The following is a 25,203-nucleotide window of genomic DNA, read 5'->3' on the forward strand; positions in this document are numbered from 1 at the left end:
AAACAACATGAAACAAAGCTAACTGTTTCATTTTTTATTTCACCATGAAATATTGTAAAAGCTGAGATCGTTGTGCTCTAATTGGCTCAGAGTAAAAATGTATTTACATCAAATCAATAGATGCAAGACATGTATCTTCACACACACATATTAAACATGACCTGTCCACGCAGTGTGGGTAAGTATTAACCAGTTTCAAGGATAAAAAAAATACAGCCAACTTCATGGCTTTCATACAATGTTTTTGATAATCCTTTCTTTACATGTAACTTTTGAGGAACTAGATATGGGAACACTACAAAATCTGCAACAGCACCTAGATCAATTGATAATTACAAAGATGAGTGGCATATGAAAGGTATGCCAAATTTAACAATTCTCTAAACACACAAGAGTTCATTACATTGCTCCCTTTCATTTGAAAAAATCACTCTTTTCTGCTTCCTAACTGCCTTCTAGTCTATTCTAATTTCTCGATGACCTTCAATACTAGAGCGTGTACCTTGAGTTGTTCTTAGGCCTTCACTACTTGAACCGGAAGGATGGGGGCCAAATTCGCTGGTAGGCCCACTGCATTCACTAGAATTATGTGTCTGGCTTTCCAGTGCCATCTTTCTAAATTTCTTAAGGTCTTCTTTGTACTGAACAGCATCGAAATCCGAGCTCCCATAAGATTCATGTATACCACTATGTCCAGGTCTAAGTCCATCATTTAACTCATCCAACGGCAAATTTCCTTCTAAAGCTCTGACAATCTGCATAAGAAAAGTTCCAACACTGAATATTAAGCCAAGACAAGTCTTCTTTGACAGTAATAGAATTCTGGGGAAAAAAATAAAAAGTGGTAAGCATGAAATTTAAAAGGCTAAAGCCATTCAAGAAGAAAAGAGAGATTAGAGAGAGGGAGACTAAGTTTCCAACTTGAGATCTCAAAAAACAAAGTAACAAGAAGAATTGGTATATTTCAGATGCTTCCTAAATCCTCAAATATAGTGTAACCATCTAGGGGTTGAGAAAGGTGATTATAGATCCAAGTTATTTCAAATTTTCAATTGTATAGTCCAGCTTCTGCTGAGCTAACGCAAGATGAAGCAGCACTCAACAAGTTGTTCTATTCCATTTGGAAGGACAGTTAAAAGGTGAGTATGCTACTAAAAGGGGGTATTTTGCTTTCTTTCCAAGTAGTTTCACGAGAAATGATACATTGCTTTCTTATTTTAACATCTGAAACTCAAGGAGACATTCTCAGGAAATCTCTTGTAGACTTGCTGTAATTGTTAGTACCCATAAAGAACACAATGTGACACAGTGTTGTCCCGAGAATTTATAAAGAACAAGGTTTGGGGAATTTGAGGAATATTCCTAAAGGACCTAGACTAGGGAAAAAAAGAAGGTAAAACTACAAATATGCGCTATAAACTCCTTGTAATAAGTAATCTACATTTTGAGATGCTAATTGTGCAAGGAAACAAATATTGGCACCTGGAACACGTAGTAGGAAGTAGGAACTGGTGAGTAAACATTTAATAGGACAAAAAATGTTCTTTAGGCGACAGGTATCAGACACCAGTTTAGGTGTCGGAGGGGTACAACTAATAACTATTTCGGGAAGAAAAGAAGCAAAAAGACTCAAATATAAATCATTACAACCTTTTGTCACAAGAGGAATTTAACCTTACTTTCTAAGTTCAGACAGTTCCGTTCCACATGCAAATCTAAAGGTAATCATGCAGCTACAGTGTATGAATAAAATAGAGCTTTCACAAGTAGAAGGTACCTGACTCATACGAGGCCTGCGACGTGCTAGATGGCGCACACACACAGCAGCACAAGTGACCATTCTGGTCATTTCAGTCAAGTCATAATTCTTGTCCAATCTTGGATCAGCCAGAGTATCAAAGTTGCCATCATCCAGAGCCTGAGTAAGCAAAGGCCTCGCCTAATTTCATGAGAGAAGTGTTAGTTTTTTCGGGGGATATGTTATTTTGCTTTTATATTTAACTGGGGGGGAGTAGTGGGAAGTAGAAGAAGATGGATGCTCTAGATCATCTCAGAAGCTTAGCAATTACATACAAATAATAGAAGAAAGAATGCATAAACTCACAACTTGGAAACCACACAGTGTATTAACTTCCTGTCCTTATTCATGAGTATTGGAAAAACGATAATAATGCTACGCACATGCACATGAAAATCTGAACCACATCTAGTTGTCCCAGATTATTGCACCACTTACAGAAAAAACTTACCCAATCAACAATGTTATCGTCAAGGTAGTGTTGAGCTTTATCAATTGGTCGTCTACCAGTTATAATCTCCAAAAGCATGACTCCAAAAGAGAAGACATCAGACTTTTCAGTCAGCTTCCCAGTAAGAGCATACTCAGGAGCTAAGTACCTGCAAAAGGCAAGAAGTTAGTGAAAGAAAAGATATGGAGAGCTCAAAGATAAACATAAACCGTAAATGTTTAGGGATTAAATCTTGATTCAATGTGCTATAGCAACTGCAGAATAATACTGCATGAGGATGGAAACAGAAACGTCTTTAATAGATGATAAAAAGAGTATTACCCAAAAGTTCCCATTACTCGTGTGGAGACGTGAGTATCAGAGTCATAATTCAACCTCGCAAGCCCAAAATCAGCAACCTGGATCACATATAACAAATGCATCTAGCAATCAACTTACATGTAAAAGAAAAAAAAAAGAGGTGTTCATTCAGTCAGCACTAAACCACAGCAGTACCGAAATTCAGATCATATTTGATGGCCTGGGTTTTTGAAAATCATTACAACTTACTAAAAATAAATTCAGAGAATATAAGTCCAAAGAAAATATTTGAAGGAAAAAAGAGCAAGCACGCTTGTTTCTGTTTCTTACTTTAGATTGAGAAAACAAATCCTTAGAAGATAGTCAGATACTTTCCACTTCATATCAGGTCCCACCAACTTTTTGTGTCAAATGCCGTAATTCTTACTTTAATAATGCACCCAATTAAAACGTTGAGGTTTCAAAAAGAGAACCATATGGCTTTCAGTACTACATAAGTACTGGTTTATAATACAAATCGTTACCTTCTCAAAAAAAAAAAAAAGAGAACCATATGCCAGATTTTTGAAGCTGTCAACTCACATATGATGTCCATCAGTCTATCATTAATAATATCATCTTACTGTAATAACAGAGCTTGGTGGCAGTTATTTGACTGTTTTTTTTTAACTTGGTAACTTTGGCAGTTATTGACTTATTTCACTGTTGTCAATCGAAGTTCCAAGGTAAACGAAGGAGAGAAAATGCTCAGCCTTGATTGCCCCCTGGCAGGATAAAATTGCATTAAGGATTTAAGGGCACAGTTGCCTTGGGCATTTATGCAGTTAGAAAAGGAATAATCGTCACTAAACCTCAAAATTGTATCTTCTATTATTGTAGGGGTGTCTCTTATAAGTAGCCCGGTCATTCTCCACATGAATAAAGCTCTTGCTTTCTAAAGTAGATGATGGTGGAAAATGAAAAGGGCATGCTTTACCAGAAATGCTAAAAAAACAACTGCAGATTGATGCACACACTATACACACAGAGATGCAGAATTGTCCATTTCACCTTTGCATCAAAATTGTCATCAAGAAGAATATTGGACGCCTTGATATCGCGATGTATGATCTTGGGATGACCTGCCAAGGCAGACAAATTTCAACATATTCAAATGCAAAATCATGAATTCTTCCAACTAAAACAAGAAAGGTGATATTAATTAGTAGAATTCTGCAACTCATGAACATACATTCTTCGTGCAGATATGCCAATCCTCTCGCAGAGCATAAAGTAACTCTCATCCTAGTTTCCCAGCTTAGTGGGGGATGCTCCTTGCCTGCAGTTATATCTCCTTTTTATTTGTATTATAATAACAGGTAAAAGAAGTATCAATATCGGAATATTAAAAAGGTAAAAATAACATATTCAACCATTCGTGATAAAGAAAGCATTCAACTCTTGGGTGACAGCCATGGCAAGATAGACAACCAAGGGTATAATAATGCATCAAGATTACTAGTTACTTAGAACTAACACTTGAAAAGAACAAGAAAATCGCAGTTTCTCTCCGACTTTTCTAGGGATACCTAAAAAGATCAAATGACAATTAAGTTCAACAATGAGAGATACCTCTCCAGGAACTGTGTCCAAAACATAATAGAGGAAAACAAGGATTTGGGAAGGAAAGAAACAGACTAACTTGGAATATATACTTCACAAGTCTCATTCTAAAAATAACGAAATAGATTTAACAAAAGGCTAAAACTCAAAGGAATTGGTATCACAAAGTTAGACTTGTTTGTTATAGCTTGGGGACTGGACTGTTAGTGTGAATATGCCAATTTCTTCTTCGACTCACATGTCAATTTGAAGAACATTAAAAAACAACTTTTTTCCATTCTTCTCTTTCTCCTTTAGAAAACATGGTTTGGGTAAAAGGGCAACAAGAAGTGCACCGCACAAAATTTCCCGTAAGGCAAGGAAATCAATGTATCTCCCTAGTAATCTAAAAAAAGGGGCACACAACCTCATTGAAAATGGAGAAAGAGCATGTACCCCTTACCCTTCAACTCCCTCTCTTTGAACAAGACTAAATGATTAGTGCTCTTTTACACACATCAAAATTTGGTCATTTGTAACACCTGAACATCTGCGAGAAAGTTTTGTCCTTTTTGTAAGTTCAATTTTAGATCGTGTGGTACACAACTCTTCTGCTTCAGGAAAAAAGTTTAAAATACTAAATAAAAGCAAGAAAATCTTTGAATACTGAATAAGACAAGAAAATCAGTGAATATGAACACCCAAGCCCCTTACCCTTTAAATCCCTCTCTTTGAACCACACTTAATAATTGGTGCTTCTAATTAAGCTTAAATTTAGATCATATGGTGAGGACAACTTCTGCACCATTAAATGATTACAAAGAACCTCTAATAAAAGCAAGTATGGCAATTGACAGCAGTCTATGCTAAATTGCAGAAGACAAACTATCTAGATATTCTGAGAACTTACCATGCAAGTGGAACTCCAAGGTTTTGTTTGGGACAAATTCATAAACTAACAATCGTTGCACCCCTGAAATGCAGTGTCCAACCAATGAAACAAGATGCTTGTGATGAACGTGACTAATAATCTCCACCTCTGCTTGAAATTCACGCTCCCCCTGCCCACTTCCAGCTTTTAGTTGCTTAATTGCAACCTCCTTCCCATCACGGAATACTCCCTTGTATACATATCCAAAACCACCTTGACCAAGGAGGTTGGCGACAGAGAAATTATCAGTAGCAAATGCTAATTCTTGATAGGTGAATGTAGTTCTCGAGAAACTCAAGTTGGAATCAGGATTTGTTTGTTGAAAAGGTTTGTCAGTGCTGAAGTTACTGCCAGTGGAAGGTGGCAGTGGAGGAGTACATCCATCTGCTGCAGATACTTGTGAAACTGATGTAATGGATGGTGGAGGGGAGGGATTTATTGGAATCCTCACCATGTTTTCTGCTGAGGGAGGAGCATTTTGTTGCCAGTGATGATGTTGACCACCAAACAAATTATCTGAGCATGAAACAAGCAGAAACAAACCATATTACGTAAATGATGATGTTTATAATGATGATCTAATAATAATAATATCAGTAGTAGGTCATCATATCTGTGTGTGTATATATATGTGTATTATATATATATAATATGTGTGTGTGTTTGTGTATTATATATGTGTGTGTGTGTGTGTGTGTGTGTGTGTATTATATATATATATATGTGTGTGTGTGTGTATATATATATCATGGATTTTTAAACAAAAATTAATGTGGCTCCTCCTCCCCCCAAGGAAAAGGCAATTATACACAAACAATCCCCAAAGGAAGTACATCAGTTTCAACTGCAATTGATACTGCAAATAAGGGAACAACGCCACCAAGCAATTTAGCACTTTTAGTTTTTTAGCTTCAATTACTTACCTCCACACTGTTACTTCTGGATATACAAATTCATTAAAGAGTACTATTTAACAGCAAAATAATGTGGTATAGCTGAAATGCAATAATTTTAAATCTTAAATGCTTCTTCTGAGGCCATTGGAACACAAAATATCCCCCTCACCACCACTACTACTAATTTTCCCAAAAGAGTCAGAAATTTGATGGACTGACGCTTGAATCTTCATTCTATTCTTAATAGTCATCAACTCAACAAAAAAAAACACAAAGCTACTTCACTTAATTGATAGTTCCTTGGATAACAAGGACAGAATTCAAAAGATCTCATTATCACTAACCATAACCAAGGACATGGCTGAAAAATTAAAACACTAACTGTAATAAGTAATAAAACAAGGAGCTCCATTGGGGTCACTGATCCACCAAAGAACATGACAATATCATATCAGTGAGGTCTGCAAGGTGCATAGCAACATAATGTGTTATAAGTATGACTACAAATTCAAAATTTTTAAATCATATGAAACAAAATCTCTGTTTTAAAATAGACACTAGGGAACAAATACTCAAAGGTGCCAACAACTAAAGTCCAAATTTATATTCAATTCAGCAAACAAATCATTAAAAAAATACTTGCTTACAATCAGACTAGAATTAAATTATTCAATATGACTTCCTACCCAAATGACCCCAATAAATTAAGAAACAGTGAGAATGCAAGAATACTTCATTAAATTTGTTTTGAACACCAACTCAACTAATTAAAATTGCAATAAAAGGAAAAAAAATAAACGGAGCCCAAAATGGTCACCAAATCCAATATAAGAAGAAATAGTCACAAAGATTTCACCTTTAGGACCTTGTGAAGATGGATCATGACCAAAACCATTTAACCCAAGACGCCTTTTTCTCCTCTTATACCAAAGGGCAAAAATGCACACGCATATAAGCACAAGTGCTCCTCCAATCCCAATTCCAACTCCAAGTGCTACTAAAGTAGTATTATTCACCGACCCCTTCGACGGAGCACTCGTTGGAGAGCTTCCATTAATCGATGAGGGCGGCGGATTTACCAAGGTCGCCGGAGACGGCTGACTAGCAACATCTGGAGACGGAGGAGTAGTACTTGGGTTCACCGGAGATGTTGGAGTAGTTGCATTATCCGCCGGAGGAAACGGCAACGGCGGACCCAACGGCACTCCGGGGGGCCCAGTAGACATTACCGGAGATCACTTTTTTCTTTAAGACTAATGTTTTTCAGCTGTTTGAAACCAAGATCTTGAGATTCTCTAGGTCTTTTCGAGTGGCGTGAAGAACTAGAGTGGACAGTTGAAAGAGCACCAAGACAAACAGGTTCAAGACATAACGGAGAAACGTGAAACAGTGAAGAAGATGCAGAAAAGGAAAATGTTGAATGAAACGACGTCGTTTTGATGACCTTTAGCCAACTTGCAAAATATAGAGCACCTGCCTTTTTTTTCAAATACGTGGGCGAATTGCGATTGTTTTTAGGCTTCCGCATATTTTGTTTAGACATTTTTTGAGGGCCACATATGACTTGTCTTAATAACAAAATACTTTGAAGCGAATAGTTCGGGGTCTTAGAGGAAATGACGATGCGAGAATTATCGCTGAAACAGAAAATAGAAAAGGTAGAATCAAGAAAAAAATATTCAAATAGGAAAACAGATCCCGCGCGTGATTACGGCATGTGATTAGAGCTTTTGTTTTGCTTTTCCCAAGGTTCGAGCTTTTCCATTTTTGTTTAGTTTTCACATTAGTTTTATACGGCTTTGACACTACTCCTATGAGATAATTATAAGGTTTAAGATTTTAAAATAAACACATTATACTTGTCTATCTAATTTTTTATAATAATAATTATTATAATACAATTTTATTCTTTTAGTTTTAGTGTTACATCATACATGTTGTCTCCTTATTGCTATTTGTTTTATTCTTCGTTGTTTTTTGTGTTTTTTTTTTTTTGGAAATCCTAGAAAAATTCATAGGTGTTATGCCCTTGTTCCTGCACAATACTCACAAACGATACAAAAGATGTAAATTGAACTAGGCAAATCATGTGCGACGAGCTCGATTAGAAAGAATCAGATGGAGGAGATCCCTTAACATTTATTTTTATATACTTTATTTTTAATATATTTTATTTGAATCGAGTGTGTTTTAGAAAAACGATATTTCTACTTTTGTTCTGAAGATAAGGATAAGATTATCTACATACCATTTGTTCTGAATATAAGAATAAGACTATATACATATCACCTCTCTATATCCTTACTTATTAAGTTACACTAAACATGTTATAATTTATTGTTATTATAAAATATAATCGTGATAATAACAAGTTTAAAAAATTAATAATACGAAAATTATTTACAATAGTATACACTAGATCTCTCTATTCCTAACAAATTGAGTTTTTGTTGATAGTAGTAGATTACAGCTGCCCTTTAGAAGGCTTCTTGGCTTCTGTCGAGTTGGTGAACGACCATGAACCTTCGCCAAGAAAATATTTGTAGCCTTGTATTCTCTTCTAATTTTTGCAGGGTGCAACTTATTTTTTGTCATTTTCCCATGTATATGTTTCATTTAATAAAGATTTTAATTTTAATTATTTAGGTGTTATTGTTAAGTTTATTTATTATTTTAAAACTGAATATTTATAATACAAATTTTAATTATCAAGCATCGTTACAACCATTTATAATGAGTCTAAATAGTTACTACTCCTCTGTCCCTAATTACTTGTTCACTTTCAAATTGACACACCTATTAAGAAAACAATAATTGACATAGTGAGTCTATCATTTTACCCCTATTAATTATGAAGTAGGTGAATTAAAAACTTAAGATTTTCAAGTCTTTCTTGATTTGTCAAAATGGACAAGTAATTAGGAACAACTAAAAATGGAAAAATGGACAAGTAATTAGGGATAGAGAGAGTATGTAATAAAAACTATTAATACCATTGAGATGTTTATTGTTAAAGATGGTAGTAGTTATTAATTTCATCAATTCACCGGCACTAACACCCATCAGTACTATATTGGTAGTTGTTCATCATTATCATCACCATCATTATTCATCACCACAACCATTATTTTCAGCTGTAATTATCACAATTATCAATCACTATATGCAACCAATTATTATTATCACTTACCATCATTTACAATTATCATCACCAACGATTGTAATTACTACAACCATCAATAACTATGATCACTATCGTCAATCTTTTAATCTTTACTGTATATCGATAACCATTGTGGCTTTTTGGGTGTTGTGCTTATATTTTGTGATAGGATCAAAAGATTTAGTGTGTGTCGTGTTGTTATATTATGAAAAGACGGTCACTTATTAATGTCATTGTATATTTGTCAATTCTGATATTCATTACGCTTGTTCAGGATCAGTTTCATCAAATATATATCATTGGAATTAGACCAATACATGTTATAATTGCTTGATTTTTTAAAAATTTATTCATTTAGTCTTCTCTTTGTTTCTTTTTTATAATTTTACTTACTTATTCAATTCGTTATCTTGATCGATTCAATTCACGCGTCTTTTATATCTTACATACAAATTCAACAATACATTTTTGGGGTAAACAATAATTTATTTGTATGTCTTTTATATATTTTAAATTATTTATTCTTATGGCCTACAATACTTGCATGTTACTTTCTAATTGTGTAAATTATTTTTAAGAAATATTATTGTATGTCGGAATGCACAATTCAAAAAAAGAAAATCTAACCCTCAAATTTTGAGTTATATCATATAAATTGAGACGAGAAAAATTATATAAGTGCACGTTGAGGAAGTGCTTATGAAGTGTAAACTGATTTTAATGATCTTAAAATCTGTTGCATTCTCTTTAAAGTATGGCTTCTGAGAGCTTGACATTAAAACTAAGTAGATGTTTATCCATGCGATATCATATCACGATAGAGGTGAACTCAGGATTCGAAGACGACACAGGTGCATCACCAACAGCCAATGCACGTTACTTAAAGTATGTCACCCAATACCAATTCATATGATAATTTTATTAAACATAAAAAATATAAAACTAATGTACTAACGTATAAACATGAATTAAATAACCTTGTTAAATAAAGTTTGCTTTCTAGATTGATGGTTCTAAATTTCACCTTACACTATGAGGTCGTAGGTTCAAAACTAGTCATCCACTTATTTTATTCGATATTATTAAGCTTCACAAATAAAAATGAAAAATAAAAACACAAAAAGTTGTAAATGGGATTTGAATCCAAATCTCTCCCATCAAAGTATCCACCTAAACCAGCTCAACCAAATAATTTTAGTATCTTAGAATATTTAATAAAATATATATTTAACTCAAGGTATATATATATACACATATACACATAATTTTTCGAAGTTAATGGGTGCACGTGCACCCTCGAGGGCACATGAGGGTCCGCCTCCGTATCACAATATGAAATCGTGAGATGAAATCAGCGTTTGAACATACGGTTTCACGCTGATTTCATATCACGAGATAAAATGGGATTTGAATCCAAATCTCTCCCATCAAAGTATCCACCTAAATCAGCTCAATCAAATAATTTAAGTGTCTTAGAATGTTTAATAAAATATATATTTAACTCAAAGTATATATGTATACACATATACACATAATTTTCGAAGTTAACGGGTGCACATGCACCCTCGAGGGCACAGGTGGGTCCGCCTCCGTAGCACAATATGAAATTGTGAGATGGAATCAGTGTTTGAACATGCGGTTTCACGCTGATTTCATATCGTGAGATAAAATCTCATATGCTCCAAAAATCATGATTTGGGAATTCCATATCATGATTTGGGATTTTTAAATACAAAAATTGACCCACAAGTTTATATTTTGTTAAAACAATCCCACATTTATATCTACTAGTCATATATTTCATAAGTAAATAAAATTTATAATCATATTTTTACTTTTTAAATTTTATTATTCTCACCAACATAAAATTTATTATTACTTTAAATTCAATTCCTATTTTATCATTTATATTCATCAAATTCATTATTTTTATCAAATTTATTTATCAACCAAATTTATTACTACTACTTTAATGTTTAATTAAAAAAAAATCATCTATATTTAGTGGATCCGGCTCCTCTCCATTTCTCTTGTCTCCATTTTCTCCAGTTCTAGTCTTGATTAATGACATATGACATAGATCAGATTTAATGGCTAAAATTTAATTAATTAAAATATATCCCTAACCCTGGTTTACATAATAAATATATTATTATATCAATAAAAAATTGTCCTATTATTTCTCCCCTTTTCTCCTTATTCCCTCCAAATCTGATTGTTTCTCTCTTTTCGGTTTTCTCTACATTTAGATGCTGATGGTTTGATAACAAATATTTTCTGGGATGATGCTAAAATGATAAGGAATTTTCAGATTTATGAAGAAGTTGTACCGTTTGACACAACATATAGAACAAATAAGGAGTATCGTCCATTGGCATTGTTTGTTTGAATTAAATAATCATAAGGAGATGGTTGTATTTGGTGTTGCCCTTTTATATGAAGAAACAACTGAAGCATTTGAATGGCTTTTTTATGTATTTTTTTAGAGCTACGTCGGCAACAATTTTTTTTTTGGAGGGAGTAGGAAGAAAAGAGAGAAACAATCGGACTTGGAGGGAATAAGGAAAAAGGGGAGAAATAATAGTAGGGGTGTGCACTAGTTGGATTAAACCGAAAAAACAAACCAAATTAAACCGAATTCTAATCTGGATTGGTTTTTTGGATTTTTGGTTTGGTTTTGGATTTATAATTTACTTTGTTTTTTTGGTTTGGTTTCGGATTTAGAAAAATGAAAACCGAAAAAATCGAAAAAACCAAATTATATTATATGTATATATATATATTATATGTTTAGAATTAAGTTGGAGTTAACCACTTTTGTCCCTTTTTAGTTATTTTCATTATGATTTAGTTTTTTTTTTTTTTTTTTTTTTATGTTTGGACATCTATAATTGATATACTTTTAAGTATTGTGTTTTACTTTTTACTTGTGATTTATATTAAAAAGTATATTTAAGAATTTCAATATATATATAATTTTTTAAAAATTGAAAATATAACTTTGTTATGTTTCTAATTATTGACATAACCGATTAACCAAACCGAAAAAACCCAAACCAAAAAGGGAAAAACCAAACCAAACCAAATTTATTTTGGTTCGGATTGAGTTACACTTCTTCAAAACCAAAAATCGAAAAATTCAAACTGAATAGTATAAAACCAAACCGAAAAATCGAATGCACACCCCTAAATAATATGACTATTTTTAATTGATATAGTAATAATTTATTATGCAATTTTATAAATTTTTGTTTATTTGATAAGATAGAATAAATAATTGAGACTATTTTAATAGTTTTACAACTTATGAGATTCTTATGTTTATGAAAAAATGTACAACACAAAAATTCTAAATCACATGTCTAAACAAAACTTTAACTCCATCTCATAATTTCATATTGCATAACCAAACAGGCTTTAACTGGAGCAACTTCGTCCAAAAGGAAAGTGATCATCAATTTTGAGCACTATCATACAAATTAGGATCATAACTACTCTATCAATCAGTAGTATTAATATTAACATACACATGTGATTGTTACTTAGCAATGTATTGTTTGGTTTAGAGGTAAATGGACAAATAAAGATGGTCCTTTCCATTTAAGTAGTATTTGTGCTACTTAGCTCCATAACAAATAGCACAAAAGGCAACAGTTCACAATATTTTTATAATGAATATGTGCTTATACAAAATTATAAATAAGATAAAAAACAATCACATTCAATATAAGGTAAAATAGCACATATCAAAAATAAAATATGAGAAGGTTGTTCGAGATGCTTAGCTCAACCTTCAAAACAAAATTATAGATATTTAATCATTGTGAGCGAAGCGATAAAAGATATAATATAAATCTAAAATTACATAAAATGAAATTACTTTGAAAAATCTTTTAAAAAAGAAAGTAATCAATGCAAGAAAGAAGAGTTATATAAATGATATATCAAATTATTTAAAATTATATTCTAATCTAAGTCGTATGCTTGAATTCATTATCTAAAAATAGAATTTATAAAATTCAAATCCAAAACTCGGATGTGCCATAATTGTTGCTCTTCTCTGCTATGGCGCAGCCAAAGTAGAGGGAAAAAGGTCCGGATCGTAAAATTCCAATTAATTTGTCACTAGAAATTTACCATTAGATTACATGCATCTAAGCGAGGATGAGCATTTCTCTCTGGGACAAATCAGCATGAGTTATTGCCCAACAGAATTCAAGGTGTGAAATGACGAAAATAGACACATGACACGTTTATTGCCCCTTTTCAAGTTTCGAATCAATCAAACCGGACGATCCCGTCACTCCCCCCCATTCCCCACGCGGCGTTCCCTCCTCTTCTTCACGCCATCAATCAAAAATTTTGAAGCACTAGTTAAACTTGCACCACTCCCATTCAGTTGAACATTTCGCTTACAGAGAAGTTAGAGCGAGAAAAAGTTTTTTTCTAGAGAGAGAAAACATCACTGGTACCTCCAAAACCTATCAATCTTCGCTTATTCATTTTCATTACATTGGGATTGTGTTTTGTTGATTCTACAGCGTGATCTTATGCGAATGAGAATGTGGGCCGATTTGTTGCTGTTTCAATTGATGAGAATTGGGAAATTCAGAAGTTGAATTGGTTGAGTTCTGTTTCTGTTTATTGTGAATTGGATTGAAGGTTGTTGTGGTGGTGTGAAGGGTTTGATCAGGGGAGGTCCGACATGAGCACCACCCAAGGGCAGGCCATGACGGTTCGGGACCTCATTGAAGAAGCTAAAAAGCGGATTGTAATCTTGCTCCTATGTGTCATTGGACTTTCGTATATCATGTCTCGTGAGTGTCTACTTTAATTATTTTTTTTCCAGTTTTTGCTGATGATGATTGAATATAATTTTCCTCCTACTTGTTTGGATGAGCTATCAATTAAAGTTATAAATTGACTTATGAACAGTGTTTTTTTGCTGTGTGTAGTGTCTTTTTTATTGCAGCCTTGAAAGAAATTAATACTAGCTAACAACCATTTCTAGTTCAGGAATTTAGGATTTTAAATAGATATGGTTCAGGAATAAATCTTTGCAGGGCACGAGTTGTACCGGAATGGTAATAGATGTGAGTATGTTACTGCTTACTAGAGGTAACTATTTACAAGTTGTATGTGAGTGGATTGATTTTCTGCCTGCATATCACACATATTTACTCATCTAAAATATCATTCATTATTCTATATCTGTAATTGCTGTGCATTGTTGACACACACAATTAGATAACCAAATGTTAGTTGGCAAACACTTGGAACAACTTTAAAGGAAAGTTGTCCATTCATTACTTATATAAAAATAGAAAAAATGAAAAGAAAAAAAGAATCAGAGATATCTGGTCAGGATTTGACTTGAGAATTTAGATCTCGGTCTCATGAATGAAATAGATAACTGTTTTTAAAAAACTTGCAAATAAGACTTAACAAGGAAGCTGGAAGACTAGCTAATTAAGTTCTCAACAAATTTGAGAAATGTTGTAAGCTTGTTTTTCAAACTTATGTGACGCCCATGACGGAGGGTGGGCCGACAAGGAGGGTCAAGAAAAGGATTGACATGCTTCAAGGGTGGCAAGCTTCTGAAGAAGGATTGCACATGACACATTTGGAAATTACCACATCAGAATGGGAGAGGAAACTGACGAGCATCGTAAGGCATAGTACAAGTTCACATTTTAATGTTTTGGTTCGATTATGATGTAGTCCGAATCCTTGAGGTCTGTTGGACCAAAGTGGACAGCATGTACCATGGGCTTGAGTCATGACAAATATGGGATCAGAGCCTGACACTTCCTCAGTACAATGGTGGGGCAAACCTCAGTGTTCTCGCTGAGTCCATAAGGTGGGTTTTATGTGATGCCCATGATAGAGGATAGGTCGATGAGAGTGGGTCAACGTTCACATAGTGTGTGTGCGTTTAGGCTTGATGATAGCGTAGCCGAAGAGGCAAATCTGTAAGGTCTGTTGCCATAGCAGACAATATGTGTCATGGGCTTGGATCGTGACACTTTAAAAGCTCATTAAGTTACTGAAAGCGCTTTTAAATTTTGCCCAATAAATTCCTATTATCCACCGAGTTTAGAAGGCTGTGATTGGTCCAAAGGGCGGGTCACAGACGGATTTCTCGGTTATCAAAAAAAAAAAAAAAAAAATTTACCCAATAAAGCTTTAAACTACCAAACTCATGACCTGTATAATAGTTTAGAAACTTAATGTTGGATTGTTGTATCTTCTTCATGTATAACCAGGATTAGTGAGTTTGAGGGAATATGAAAATGTCCTTGCATTTTTCACATTAATCAATATGCCACTTTACGATGAATTTCTCCAGAAGAGTGCATCCATTGGCTTAAGAGGCCGGAGATAAAGAGGGTGAAAGTTCATGACATCGGACTACATTGAAAATACTTTCTAGAGTGCAACATTAGTGGGTGCATGTTCTAGATGAAACTTCCACACAGGTAAACAAAAGAAGTGGAGACAATTACACTTTCGGAAAGAAATTCTTAATGACTGAAAATCAATTGCATGACTGGTGTTGTTTTTATTATGATACATACAATTTTTTTCACCAATTCTTGTATAGTTTATGTGGTTGGTTAACTGTTCAAGACCCTTAAAGATTTATCCAATGGATATGAAATCTTACAATTGAGTAGTTACAAATAGAACCAACAAGAGAAGTAAGATGCTTTGTGAGACTACATAAGAAATTGTCTTTGCGACGTTTTGAAAGACAATTCTTAAAAAGATACAAGTTGACAATCATGAACATGGAACTAAAAGGGATTAAAGGAAACTACATTTTTTCTTCTCGATTTGCGAGTTACTCAAAATTACGTGATTAGGGATGTGGATAACTCTTTCTACACCATGTTATGGTATGTTTGTGTCACACATGTATTTTTTTTTCTCTCATTAAACATGTCCTCAATATGAATATGGAAGCAATCTATTTGAATGGGAGTTGATCAAAGGCTATTATTGGATGTCCACAAGTGGAATATCCTTTAAATGTATCCAAAGAAACCATAATCTTTTAAATGTTGCTCAAGATTTACCTTGTTACAATCGACATGCGGGAGGGGATAGGAGATCTTGGCGATGTGATCTTCTACTTCTTTGGTGTTGTAGAATAGTTATTAATACAACTTCCAAAAGTATATGACTTGCACCTAAGTCGTAGTCGTCGATAAAATTGTAGTGGAGATCTTGAGATATTAGGGTTTGGATCCACTACTACTCAACAATAATAATAACTACACTTTCGTTCCATACAAGTTGGTTTGTGATTAATATTGGTCTTTAATTAATTTCCTTCCATCTATCTAAGTCTTGTTGGGAAAAGTTATCATACCTATGTTGGTGAGAAAATGCAAATACTCGGTAGAACAATCGAAATGCACGGAAGTTGTCCAAAGACCCCTGTTATATATAAAAATAACACAATCTTGTAATATTGTTACATCTAATTCTAGTCGAGCTAATGCAAGACTAAGATTCCCTACGAAACATAAAAGTTCACATACATAGCAAAGCCAACAACAACAACATACCTTGTGTAATCCCACTAGGTAGTGTGTGAGGAGGGTAGGGTATACGTAAACCTTACTACTACCTCATGAAGATTTAGAGAGGTTGTTTCCAAATGACCCTCGGCTCAAGTAACTCATAACAAAGCAATGTTAAAAATAACACACAGTCACAAAGCAGACATAACAAATACTAACAAAATTATTACATGGCATTAGTAACAATATCAAAATAATGTGATAACCGAAACAAAGAACAATAGGTATTAAACAGAAATCGAAGGGCAGAAATTACGAGATTATTACTAATCTACTGGAATGCACGGAGATAACACTCGACTACCTACTAACCTTCTGCCCTAATCCTCGACCTCCAAAACGCCCTATCTAAGGTCATGTCCTCGATAAGCTTAAGGTGCGCCATGTAAAATAGAAAAGTCCCATTATTAAATTTCTTGATTCTTAGTTATGGCAATATTTGCTTCCTTAGAAGCTTTCAGCTCTATGTAGGTGTCAAGTCGTACAGTCTGTCCTTTGCATGACTATCATAGCAAAGCCTTTTGGTTTGCACAAATCTATTGCAACGAGTCCCTGATAAAAAAAATAATCTTTTTGTCCTTCTTCTGCTATATGTGGATGAGTAATGATGTAGGTTCAATAAATGAACTTAAGAGAAGATGAAGAACCTAGTTTTATATGAAAGATTTAGGAGACCTCACATGGGAGGCCCCACACGAAGTGATTCTTCCCCAAAAAGACTCTGCATGTGATGTTCCGTAAACATAATCAGGTGGTTATTGTTGTTATTAATCTTGCATGTATCTCGACAGAGATACTCTATTCAGAATTTATTGTTATAAGAGTATTCAGCTTGACTGGGAGCCTGGGTTTTTGCAGTATCTGTTGATTGTCATTTTTTCATTAATTGCACACTTCAACTTTATTGTTTTTGACATTCCTTTTGGATCTTAACGTATATCTTGGGTGAATGTCGATATGCCTTTTCTGTTTCTATTCTTTCCTTTGACATTTTTGCTGTACTTTTCACTTGCAGTAACGAGCTCTTCAGTTTTTATCAACTTGCCTGCTGCTGCTCTCCTAATTGTTATGCTTCGCTATCTATCTCTGGACTTTGATGCACGAATAAAAGCTGCTACATATAAAAGCAAGTCATCCTCATTAAATAGTACTATTCAGAAGAAACTGTTAGACGGTCCAAGAACAGTTAATGAGAAGTCTGATTGGAGGAAAAAAGTAGATTCACCTGTTGTGGAAGATGCAATTGACCACTTCACCAGACACATAGTCTCTGAGTGGGTGACAGATCTCTGGTACTGCCATATTACTTCTGATAGACAGGGGCCAGAGGAACTTGTGCAGATCATGAATGGCGTGCTAGGGGAAATTTCATGTCGGATGAGATCCATCAATCTTATAGATCTTTTAACAAGGTTTCAAAATTGTTGTTACAGGATGCTACTGACATATTTCCTCTTTAGCTTATGTTATATTATATCCTTAAGGAAGTCATTCATTGGGATCATGCAGGGATATTGTCAGTCTAATATGCACTCATTTGGAACTGTTCCGTACATGCAAATTGAGGATTGAGAAAAAGAATTCAAGATCCTTGACTATAGAAGAGCGAGATCTGGAACTTAAACTGACGCTGGCTGCAGATGACAAGTTACATCCGGCTTTGTTTTCTCCAGAAGCTGAACACAAGGTAATCTCATTCTTTTATCTTAACAAAATCAATAATCAATTGTTCTATAGTACTTTTAATTTAGGATTGTCTCTTCTCATTTACACCATTTTCTTCTCTATCTGCAGGTTCTCCAGCATCTTATGGATGGTCTCATTTCGTTCACGTTCAGACCAGAGGACTTGCAGTGCTCTTTATTTCGATACATTGTGAGGGAGCTTCTTGCTTGCGTTGTGATACGGCCAGTACTGAATTTAGTTAACCCTAGGTAACTATTCCTTTGCATCTTGCTACCTGTAGCCTCATAACCCTTGTTTCTGTACTTTAATATATCACCAAAATATTGTCAGGTTCATTAACGAGAGGATTGAATCTCTAGCTATTTCCTTAAAGAAGGCTGATAAAGGACCTACTGCAGCTCAAACAGAACAGCAATCAAGTCCAAGTGTATCTGAAAAGGTATCAGCAGATCATTTTTCTGGGGTGTTGGATTCTTCTGCGAAGGGTCTCGAACTTGTTCAGTTTAGAAGGGACCAAACTAATGATACTATGGAGAATAATACGATGAACAATGGGAATGGATCAGATTTGTCAAAGGATCCTTTGCTTTCGATTGATACACGGTCTACTCGTTCTTGGAGTTCTTTGCCGTCACAAACCAACACAGATGATGGGAGAGGTCTCCAGAAACACCGCTCTGGAGGAGAGTGGGGTGAAATGCTAGATTTGGTGTCACGTCGAAAGACTGAAACCCTGGCTCCAGAGAACTTAGACAACATGTGGACAAAAGGAAGAAACTATAAAAGGAAGGAAGAGGGCAATCTAGCATCAGATTCACTCCAACAGAATTCTTTGCTAGGGGCACCTAAATCACAGGAGCACTTGAAGGGAATGCTAAGACAGAAAGAGAGTGAGAGGGAAAATAAGGTTAACGTGAACCATTATTTGAATGCTAATACCCAACCTTTTCAATATCAAGAGGAAGATGAGCACAACTCAGATGAGGTCGAATCAGAGAGCACTAGTTCTTACACTACTGATGATGAGGAACCTATTAGTGTGACAGGTCTTGATTCTCCTGGTAATAAAGTGTGGGATGCAAAAAATAGAAGGAATATCAATCATATTCATCATCCACTTGAAAGTAATGCTGGTCATAAGACAAGAAAGGGAAAAGCTAGCAAAGGTCATATTCGCTCTAAGCACTTAAATAAAGTACCATCTGCGAGGAAAAAATCCAGAGCAAGTAGCCAAACAGAGCATGTATGGCAAGAGATTCAAAGATCGAGCTTCTTATTAGGGGATGGACATGATATATTAAACTCTAAAGATAATGAGAAACCAGATGCTCTGAGCGATCACTCTGATTCAGAAATGCCTGGTAGAATTTCAAGTGGCACCAATGCATCATCATCTTCTTTGTCAAGCAGCGTTCTCGCTAATCAGAAAATGGATGCTAATTCTGTTAAAAGTTCTATAATTGCTGATTCCTTTTTGAAGTTAACATGTGAGGTACAGAAGTGATTGCCATCCTTTTTACATAAACTTCACTTTGTGTGTTTGGTAGGGAGGAAAACATTTTTCAGAATTTCTTTTCCCCAATTTTTCCATGTTTGGTTGGTAAATGCTTCAGAAATATATTTCCCAAGATCACATTTTCCTCAAAAAACTGAAAATAACTTCCCTGGCATACCTAGGGAAGTCATTTTTCATGTTCAAACCACCAGCATTACACAACCGGATTTTCTGGCGGTACACTCCCGATTTCTTTCCCCTCCTCCACCCCAATTTCTCTGATGGAAAAAATCCAGAGAAGGTTACAAAGTCGATGGTAACAGGTCTTGTTTCCATTTTATCATACAGCTATTTGATGCTTTTGATTTATATTGTCTTGGTACACTTAACAGTAACTCATCTTCCTTATTGTTTTCCAATTATTTTTTTATTTTTAGCTGTTTGAATTCAAGTCCATATTTGAAAATAAAGTTCCATAGTTTCTTATAAAAACGAAATTGAGGTTTATAATTATTAGTGCTCCTCCATTATAATTTTATTAATTTACTTTATATAGACAGTTTTAATAGATTACTAATAATCTCTCTTTAATTTTTTATATAGACATTTTTAAATAAAAACAAAATAGGAACTCTTTTACTCCTTACAACCAAAAGAGTGGAAAGTATCTTCCTCTTCAACGGTCAACCAAACATTTGAAATATCTTCTGGAAAATGATTTCCATTTACCAACCGAACACGTGAAAATAAATTAGAGAACCACTTATTTTCCTGAAAAACATTTTCTGTGGGAAAGATTTTCTTTCGTACCAAACATACCCTTTATGAATTACTTTCGTAGCTTTGGACATCCACAGATGTTTCCCTTCCTGTGTTGCAGGTCTTGAGTGCCAATATTGTAAAGAGTGGCTCAAAAACTTTTGCCATTTATTCCTTATCTGTTACAGACGTGAACAATCATAGCTGGTCCATCAAAAGAAGGTCTCGTTATGTAACCTTTGCTTTTATCATTATTGTGAATGTCAAAACACCTTCTTATCCCGAATATTATCTCAACATGTCCTACTGTCCCGTGTGTAATTTACTTCTGCTGTTGTTTGTGACAGGTTTCGTCATTTTGAGGAGCTACACAGACGTCTTAAGGAGTATCCTGAGTACAATCTTCATTTGCCACCCAAACATTTTCTCTCTACAGGTCTGGATGTTCAAGTCATTCGAGAACGATGCAAATTTCTTAAAGAATATATGAAGGTGATGCTCTAACAGATGGCATCTAGAAATGTTTTTCGACTATTTCTTTCTGATCTATAACAGAGTCCTGTTATTTATTAGAGTTCTCTTTGATATCACAGTATTGTACTTATGTTCTTACCTCATACTGTTTCTCTTCTCGTTGTTGTATATTTATCTTGGTCTTAATTCTTTGATTGTATTTAACTTCCATGTTCCCTGAAAATAATTTCTTCTCTTCCTGAAGTTGATGAAATATGACTAGTTACGGTGATATATGATGTCATGGGAAGCTTCAAAAAGCAAGAATATCGTGAAATTGGACCTTTATTATTCTCTCTTAACTATTGTGCTCACTTTTTCTCCTTGCAGTTAAATTTATTTCCTTTTATCCCCTAGGTGTTATCTTTAATTTTCATTTGATTCGGTTTTTCTGGTTTTGTCACAGAAACTGCTGCAGCTCCCAAGTGTTTCCAACTCCATTGAGGTTTGGGACTTCCTCAGTGTTGATTCGCAGGTTAAAAGATTATTGATTTTCTATTCTTTTAGCTTTGGATACATTCTTTGAATACAGAGCATTGATCTTGTAAATTGTTGTGCAGACATATAGCTTTTCGAATTCCCTTTCCATAATCGATACATTACCAGGTAAGTAAGTTAGTTGGCATGGCTAGGGGCCAGAAAGTTGCATTTCAATTTTTATGTTAATCGTAAATGGTTCTTGTTATTGGCTTTCAGTTAACCTGGATGATACAGTACACAAAGTAAATAAAGAACCTCTGCCCAAGATTGGCCCAAGAACTGATATCATATTCTCCACGGCAGAGCATGATGCTGAAAGGAAGGAGCGAGTCTTGATGCATCATCCTGTGGTGGATGAATCAAGATATGGCAAAAAATATGTCACACTGTCCCCTCCAAAAAGACCCACCAAAGGAGCTTTTGAGGATTCAAGTAGTGGCTCCGACAATGTACAAACAAATAAAGTTCCAATCCAAGCCACAGGAACGACGCTAAAATCAGTTGAAACTAATTCACATGCCTCACATAGATCATCCGATTCCTTTGTTGATGCTCCTGTTGATTCCTCCCTTCCCGTAGAGGTAGCTGCTACTGACTTGAGTTAGTGAGATTGAAAGATATGCAAGTTACCTTTTTTTTATGATGCCTTTTCCTTTGGTTTCTCTAGTAAGAATTACATGTAGTTTACTATTTTTTTTTTAAAAGAATCACAGGTAGTTTTTGCCTTTGAGATGTTTTTGAACCTCTTTTTTTGTTTTACTGTAGTGGGTGCCTCCACAGGTAAGTGCACCAGTTCTAGACCTGGTTGATGTCATTTTTCAGCTCCAAGATGGTGGATGGATCAGGTATTATTCTTGTCAAACTATTATGCACTTGGACCTCATTGATTACTCATTTCTGTTATAACTTCTTGGGGTGTCTACCAGGAGAAAGGCATTCTGGGTGGCGAAACAGGTTTTACAATTGGGAATGGGTGATGCATTTGATGACTGGCTGATTGGGAAAATCCAGCATCTGCGCAGGGGTTCAGTAGTTGCTGCAGGCATTAGACGTATTGAGCAGGCAAGTGTCACAATTTTGTAGCTTTTCCTTCTCAAGCTGATAAGAACAAATCAACTTGAATTCCTAGTTGTGATTTAATCAATTAATACCATCCCAAATAATAGTTTTTAATTTTCCAGGAGTTGCTAAATCAAACAATTTGCTGTCCTCCTATTGATATCTTTTGGTTCTTATGTTATGTTCTCCGTTTGTTTTGGGTGGGGTGGGGTGGGGTGGGGGTGGGAGGCTAATTTTGTAAGCTTGCTTTATGAGAAAAAGCTATAGTAGTAAGCATGCTGTGTTCATAAAATATGTGCATTTTATAGATGACAGAGGTGGTGGTGTATGCTTTTTCTTAGAAGCCTGTAAAAGTAGTTTCGGATAACTCATGATACTGTGTTGGTTGTTCTTATAGATACTGTGTTGAGTGTTCTCATTCTTTGTGCTCGATGTAGATTCTATGGCCTGATGGAATATTCATAACAAAGCATCCAAGTCGACAACGTCCTACACCATCTGCCAGTCAATCTGTTGGTTCTCCATCAAACCAACCTCCTACTCCATCTGCCAGTCCAATCGTTGGTTCTCCACAAAACCGACCTACTCCATCATCATCACCAACGGTAGAGGATATCCAGAAACTGGATGAGATGCAACAGAAGGAAGCTGAACAGCGTGCTAACCTTGTATATGAGCTGATGATTGGTAGGTCACCCAAAAAACATGTCCCATTGGCTATTGACCATTTCAACATTCATCATCCATAATATTTGCCATTATTTACTCTGATAACCTTTTACAGAAAAAGCGCCTGCTGCTGTTGTCGGACTAGTTGGTCACAAGGATTATGAACAATGTGCAAAGGATCTTTATTACTTCATCCAGGTAATATAGTCAGTGCCGTTAGAATCTGCTTTAAATATAACAACCTTTCAAATCTCCATCTTGTTCTACTAATTGAGTCACTGTTTCTTTTACAGTCATCTGTGTGTCTAAAGCTGTTAGTCCTTGATCTTGTTGAACTGCTACTGCTGTCTGCTTTCCCGGAGCTGGATGGCGTATTCAACACATTGCATCAAGAGAAGAGGAAGTTTGGAGAGCTCAAAATAGATTAGTGTGCGCGAATTTCGAGACAGTTAGTCCATCTTTTGGAGAAAATTATATCAAAAAAAAAAAAAACCAAAAAGTTTTTTCTTTTGTATCTTCTTTCGCCGTGTCCCTCCTGGGAACTGATTTCTGCATACAAATTTCTTTCCCTTTGGCACTCCCAGGGAATCGATTTTTTGCATACATGTCTTGTACGCTAGTTGTTAACCGGAGTGGAAAATTTTTCTTTAGAAACACAAACTGTTAAAGTTGAGTTGGAATCATTTTCCTTGAGGACATGTAAATTAGATATTTTTTTTGGGAAGATTGTAAACTATATTTTGACCAATACCCTTGTAAATATCAGTATAGCATACATACATTCTTCAGCAACTTTGTATTTTTCTGATTATATGTTCTGCCATACAATCAGAGTGTCATAGTTTATTGCGAAGTTCCGTTGATAGAAGAACAAAGGTACGCGCAGCTTAAGCTAACCAATGGTATGATATTAAGATATGAGGGTATGAAAGTCGTAAATTAGGATAGAAGATAAATAGGTAACCTCCCCAAACTCTACTACCATGTGAGATTTCACTGGTATGTTGTAGAAAATGAAAGGTTTTCATGTATGCAGTATTTATAACGTCTTGGCCATTAACACATACAAGTTCATTCATACTGGAAGATTATCAAACAGGGTAGGCTCACAGTAACCTAACAATTGAAAAACATTGTGAATGACTGGAATGAAGGCCAAAACGTATAAATTTAGTAAGCCTTTGGGCAACATTTGGATTGCAATTGAAAAACAAGAATATCCATAATTTAAGTTGGAAAAGAGTATTTGAAAGTCAGATGTATTTGTGCATAAAGTTTATTTCATGATTGAAGATTTGTGCGGAAAACCACTACCGTTTCATTTGAAATACTTATATCATTGTTGAAAACCTTACTTTTTAAATACCAAACAGATCTCAGTTAACTAAGTCGAAAACAATACCCTTAACTCTTAAGCACTACCTCAGATAGCAAGGCATGGTAACAGTCAGTTATGTGCACAGTTTTGGTTGGAAACAAGTTATACCATAAGATTAATTATACTAAAATTAGCTATCCCACCATGTATATAGAATAACTTATTCCATCCCTGATGGGATAAGTTTTGACAACCAAGACACCAAATTTTATCCCTAGACTATTTCTTTTTATCCCTCACACCAAACAACCCCATGGTTACCTTTCAACTTATGTAAATTCATATAGCTAATTTAATTAACGGAAAAAGGGTCAAAATTACCCTTGAACTATGCGAAATAGACCACTTATACCCTCCATTACATTTTGGGATAAAAAATACCCCCACGGTTATCCCAAGAGACCACAAATACCCTCAAAAGTTAACACCCCAATTTTGTAGTGACGTGGCAAGCC

At 34.9% G+C, this 25,203-nt stretch overlaps 2 protein-coding genes across 4 annotated transcripts; one reads left to right on the forward strand and one right to left on the reverse strand.

Annotated features, from left to right (window-relative positions):
* Positions 1-230: 230 nt before the first annotated feature.
* Positions 231-7,411, reverse strand: LOC125820720 (proline-rich receptor-like protein kinase PERK15). Of its 2 annotated transcripts, none has more exons than XM_049500142.1 (8): positions 6,814-7,411; positions 5,041-5,577; positions 3,781-3,882; positions 3,600-3,670; positions 2,571-2,647; positions 2,250-2,397; positions 1,778-1,939; positions 231-755 (listed from the first exon to the last, which is right to left on the reverse strand). In XM_049500142.1, the coding sequence occupies exons 1-8, from the start codon at positions 7,181-7,183 to the stop codon at positions 456-458; spliced, it is 1,767 nt and encodes a 588-aa protein (XP_049356099.1). In that variant the 5' UTR covers positions 7,184-7,411; the 3' UTR covers positions 231-455. The 2 variants fall into 2 exon arrangements, with proteins under 2 accessions (XP_049356099.1, XP_049356100.1); XM_049500143.1 differs by having other exon boundaries at positions 3,781-3,867; positions 6,814-7,410.
* Positions 7,412-13,289: 5,878 nt separating this feature from the next.
* On the forward strand, positions 13,290-23,862 carry LOC125820636 (uncharacterized). 2 transcript variants are annotated; one of them, XM_049500050.1, is made up of 16 exons: positions 13,290-13,588; positions 13,803-13,937; positions 17,725-18,121; positions 18,219-18,396; positions 18,504-18,643; positions 18,726-19,887; positions 20,771-20,871; positions 20,997-21,141; positions 21,569-21,637; positions 21,723-21,768; positions 21,859-22,223; positions 22,408-22,487; positions 22,569-22,704; positions 23,139-23,388; positions 23,486-23,568; positions 23,664-23,862. In XM_049500050.1, exons 2-16 carry the CDS (start codon positions 13,826-13,828, stop codon positions 23,796-23,798), a joined length of 3,399 nt encoding a protein of 1,132 aa, XP_049356007.1. In that variant the 5' UTR covers positions 13,290-13,588; positions 13,803-13,825; the 3' UTR covers positions 23,799-23,862. The 2 variants fall into 2 exon arrangements, with proteins under 2 accessions (XP_049356007.1, XP_049356006.1); XM_049500049.1 differs by lacking the exon at positions 13,290-13,588 and having other exon boundaries at positions 13,662-13,937.
* The last annotated feature ends 1,341 nt before the right edge of the window (positions 23,863-25,203 follow it).

Source organism: Solanum verrucosum, unplaced genomic scaffold, assembly GCF_900185275.1.
Source record: "Solanum verrucosum unplaced genomic scaffold, falcon-dt-bn FXZP01000117.1, whole genome shotgun sequence".
NCBI classification, from domain to species: Eukaryota; Viridiplantae; Streptophyta; class Magnoliopsida; order Solanales; family Solanaceae; genus Solanum; species Solanum verrucosum.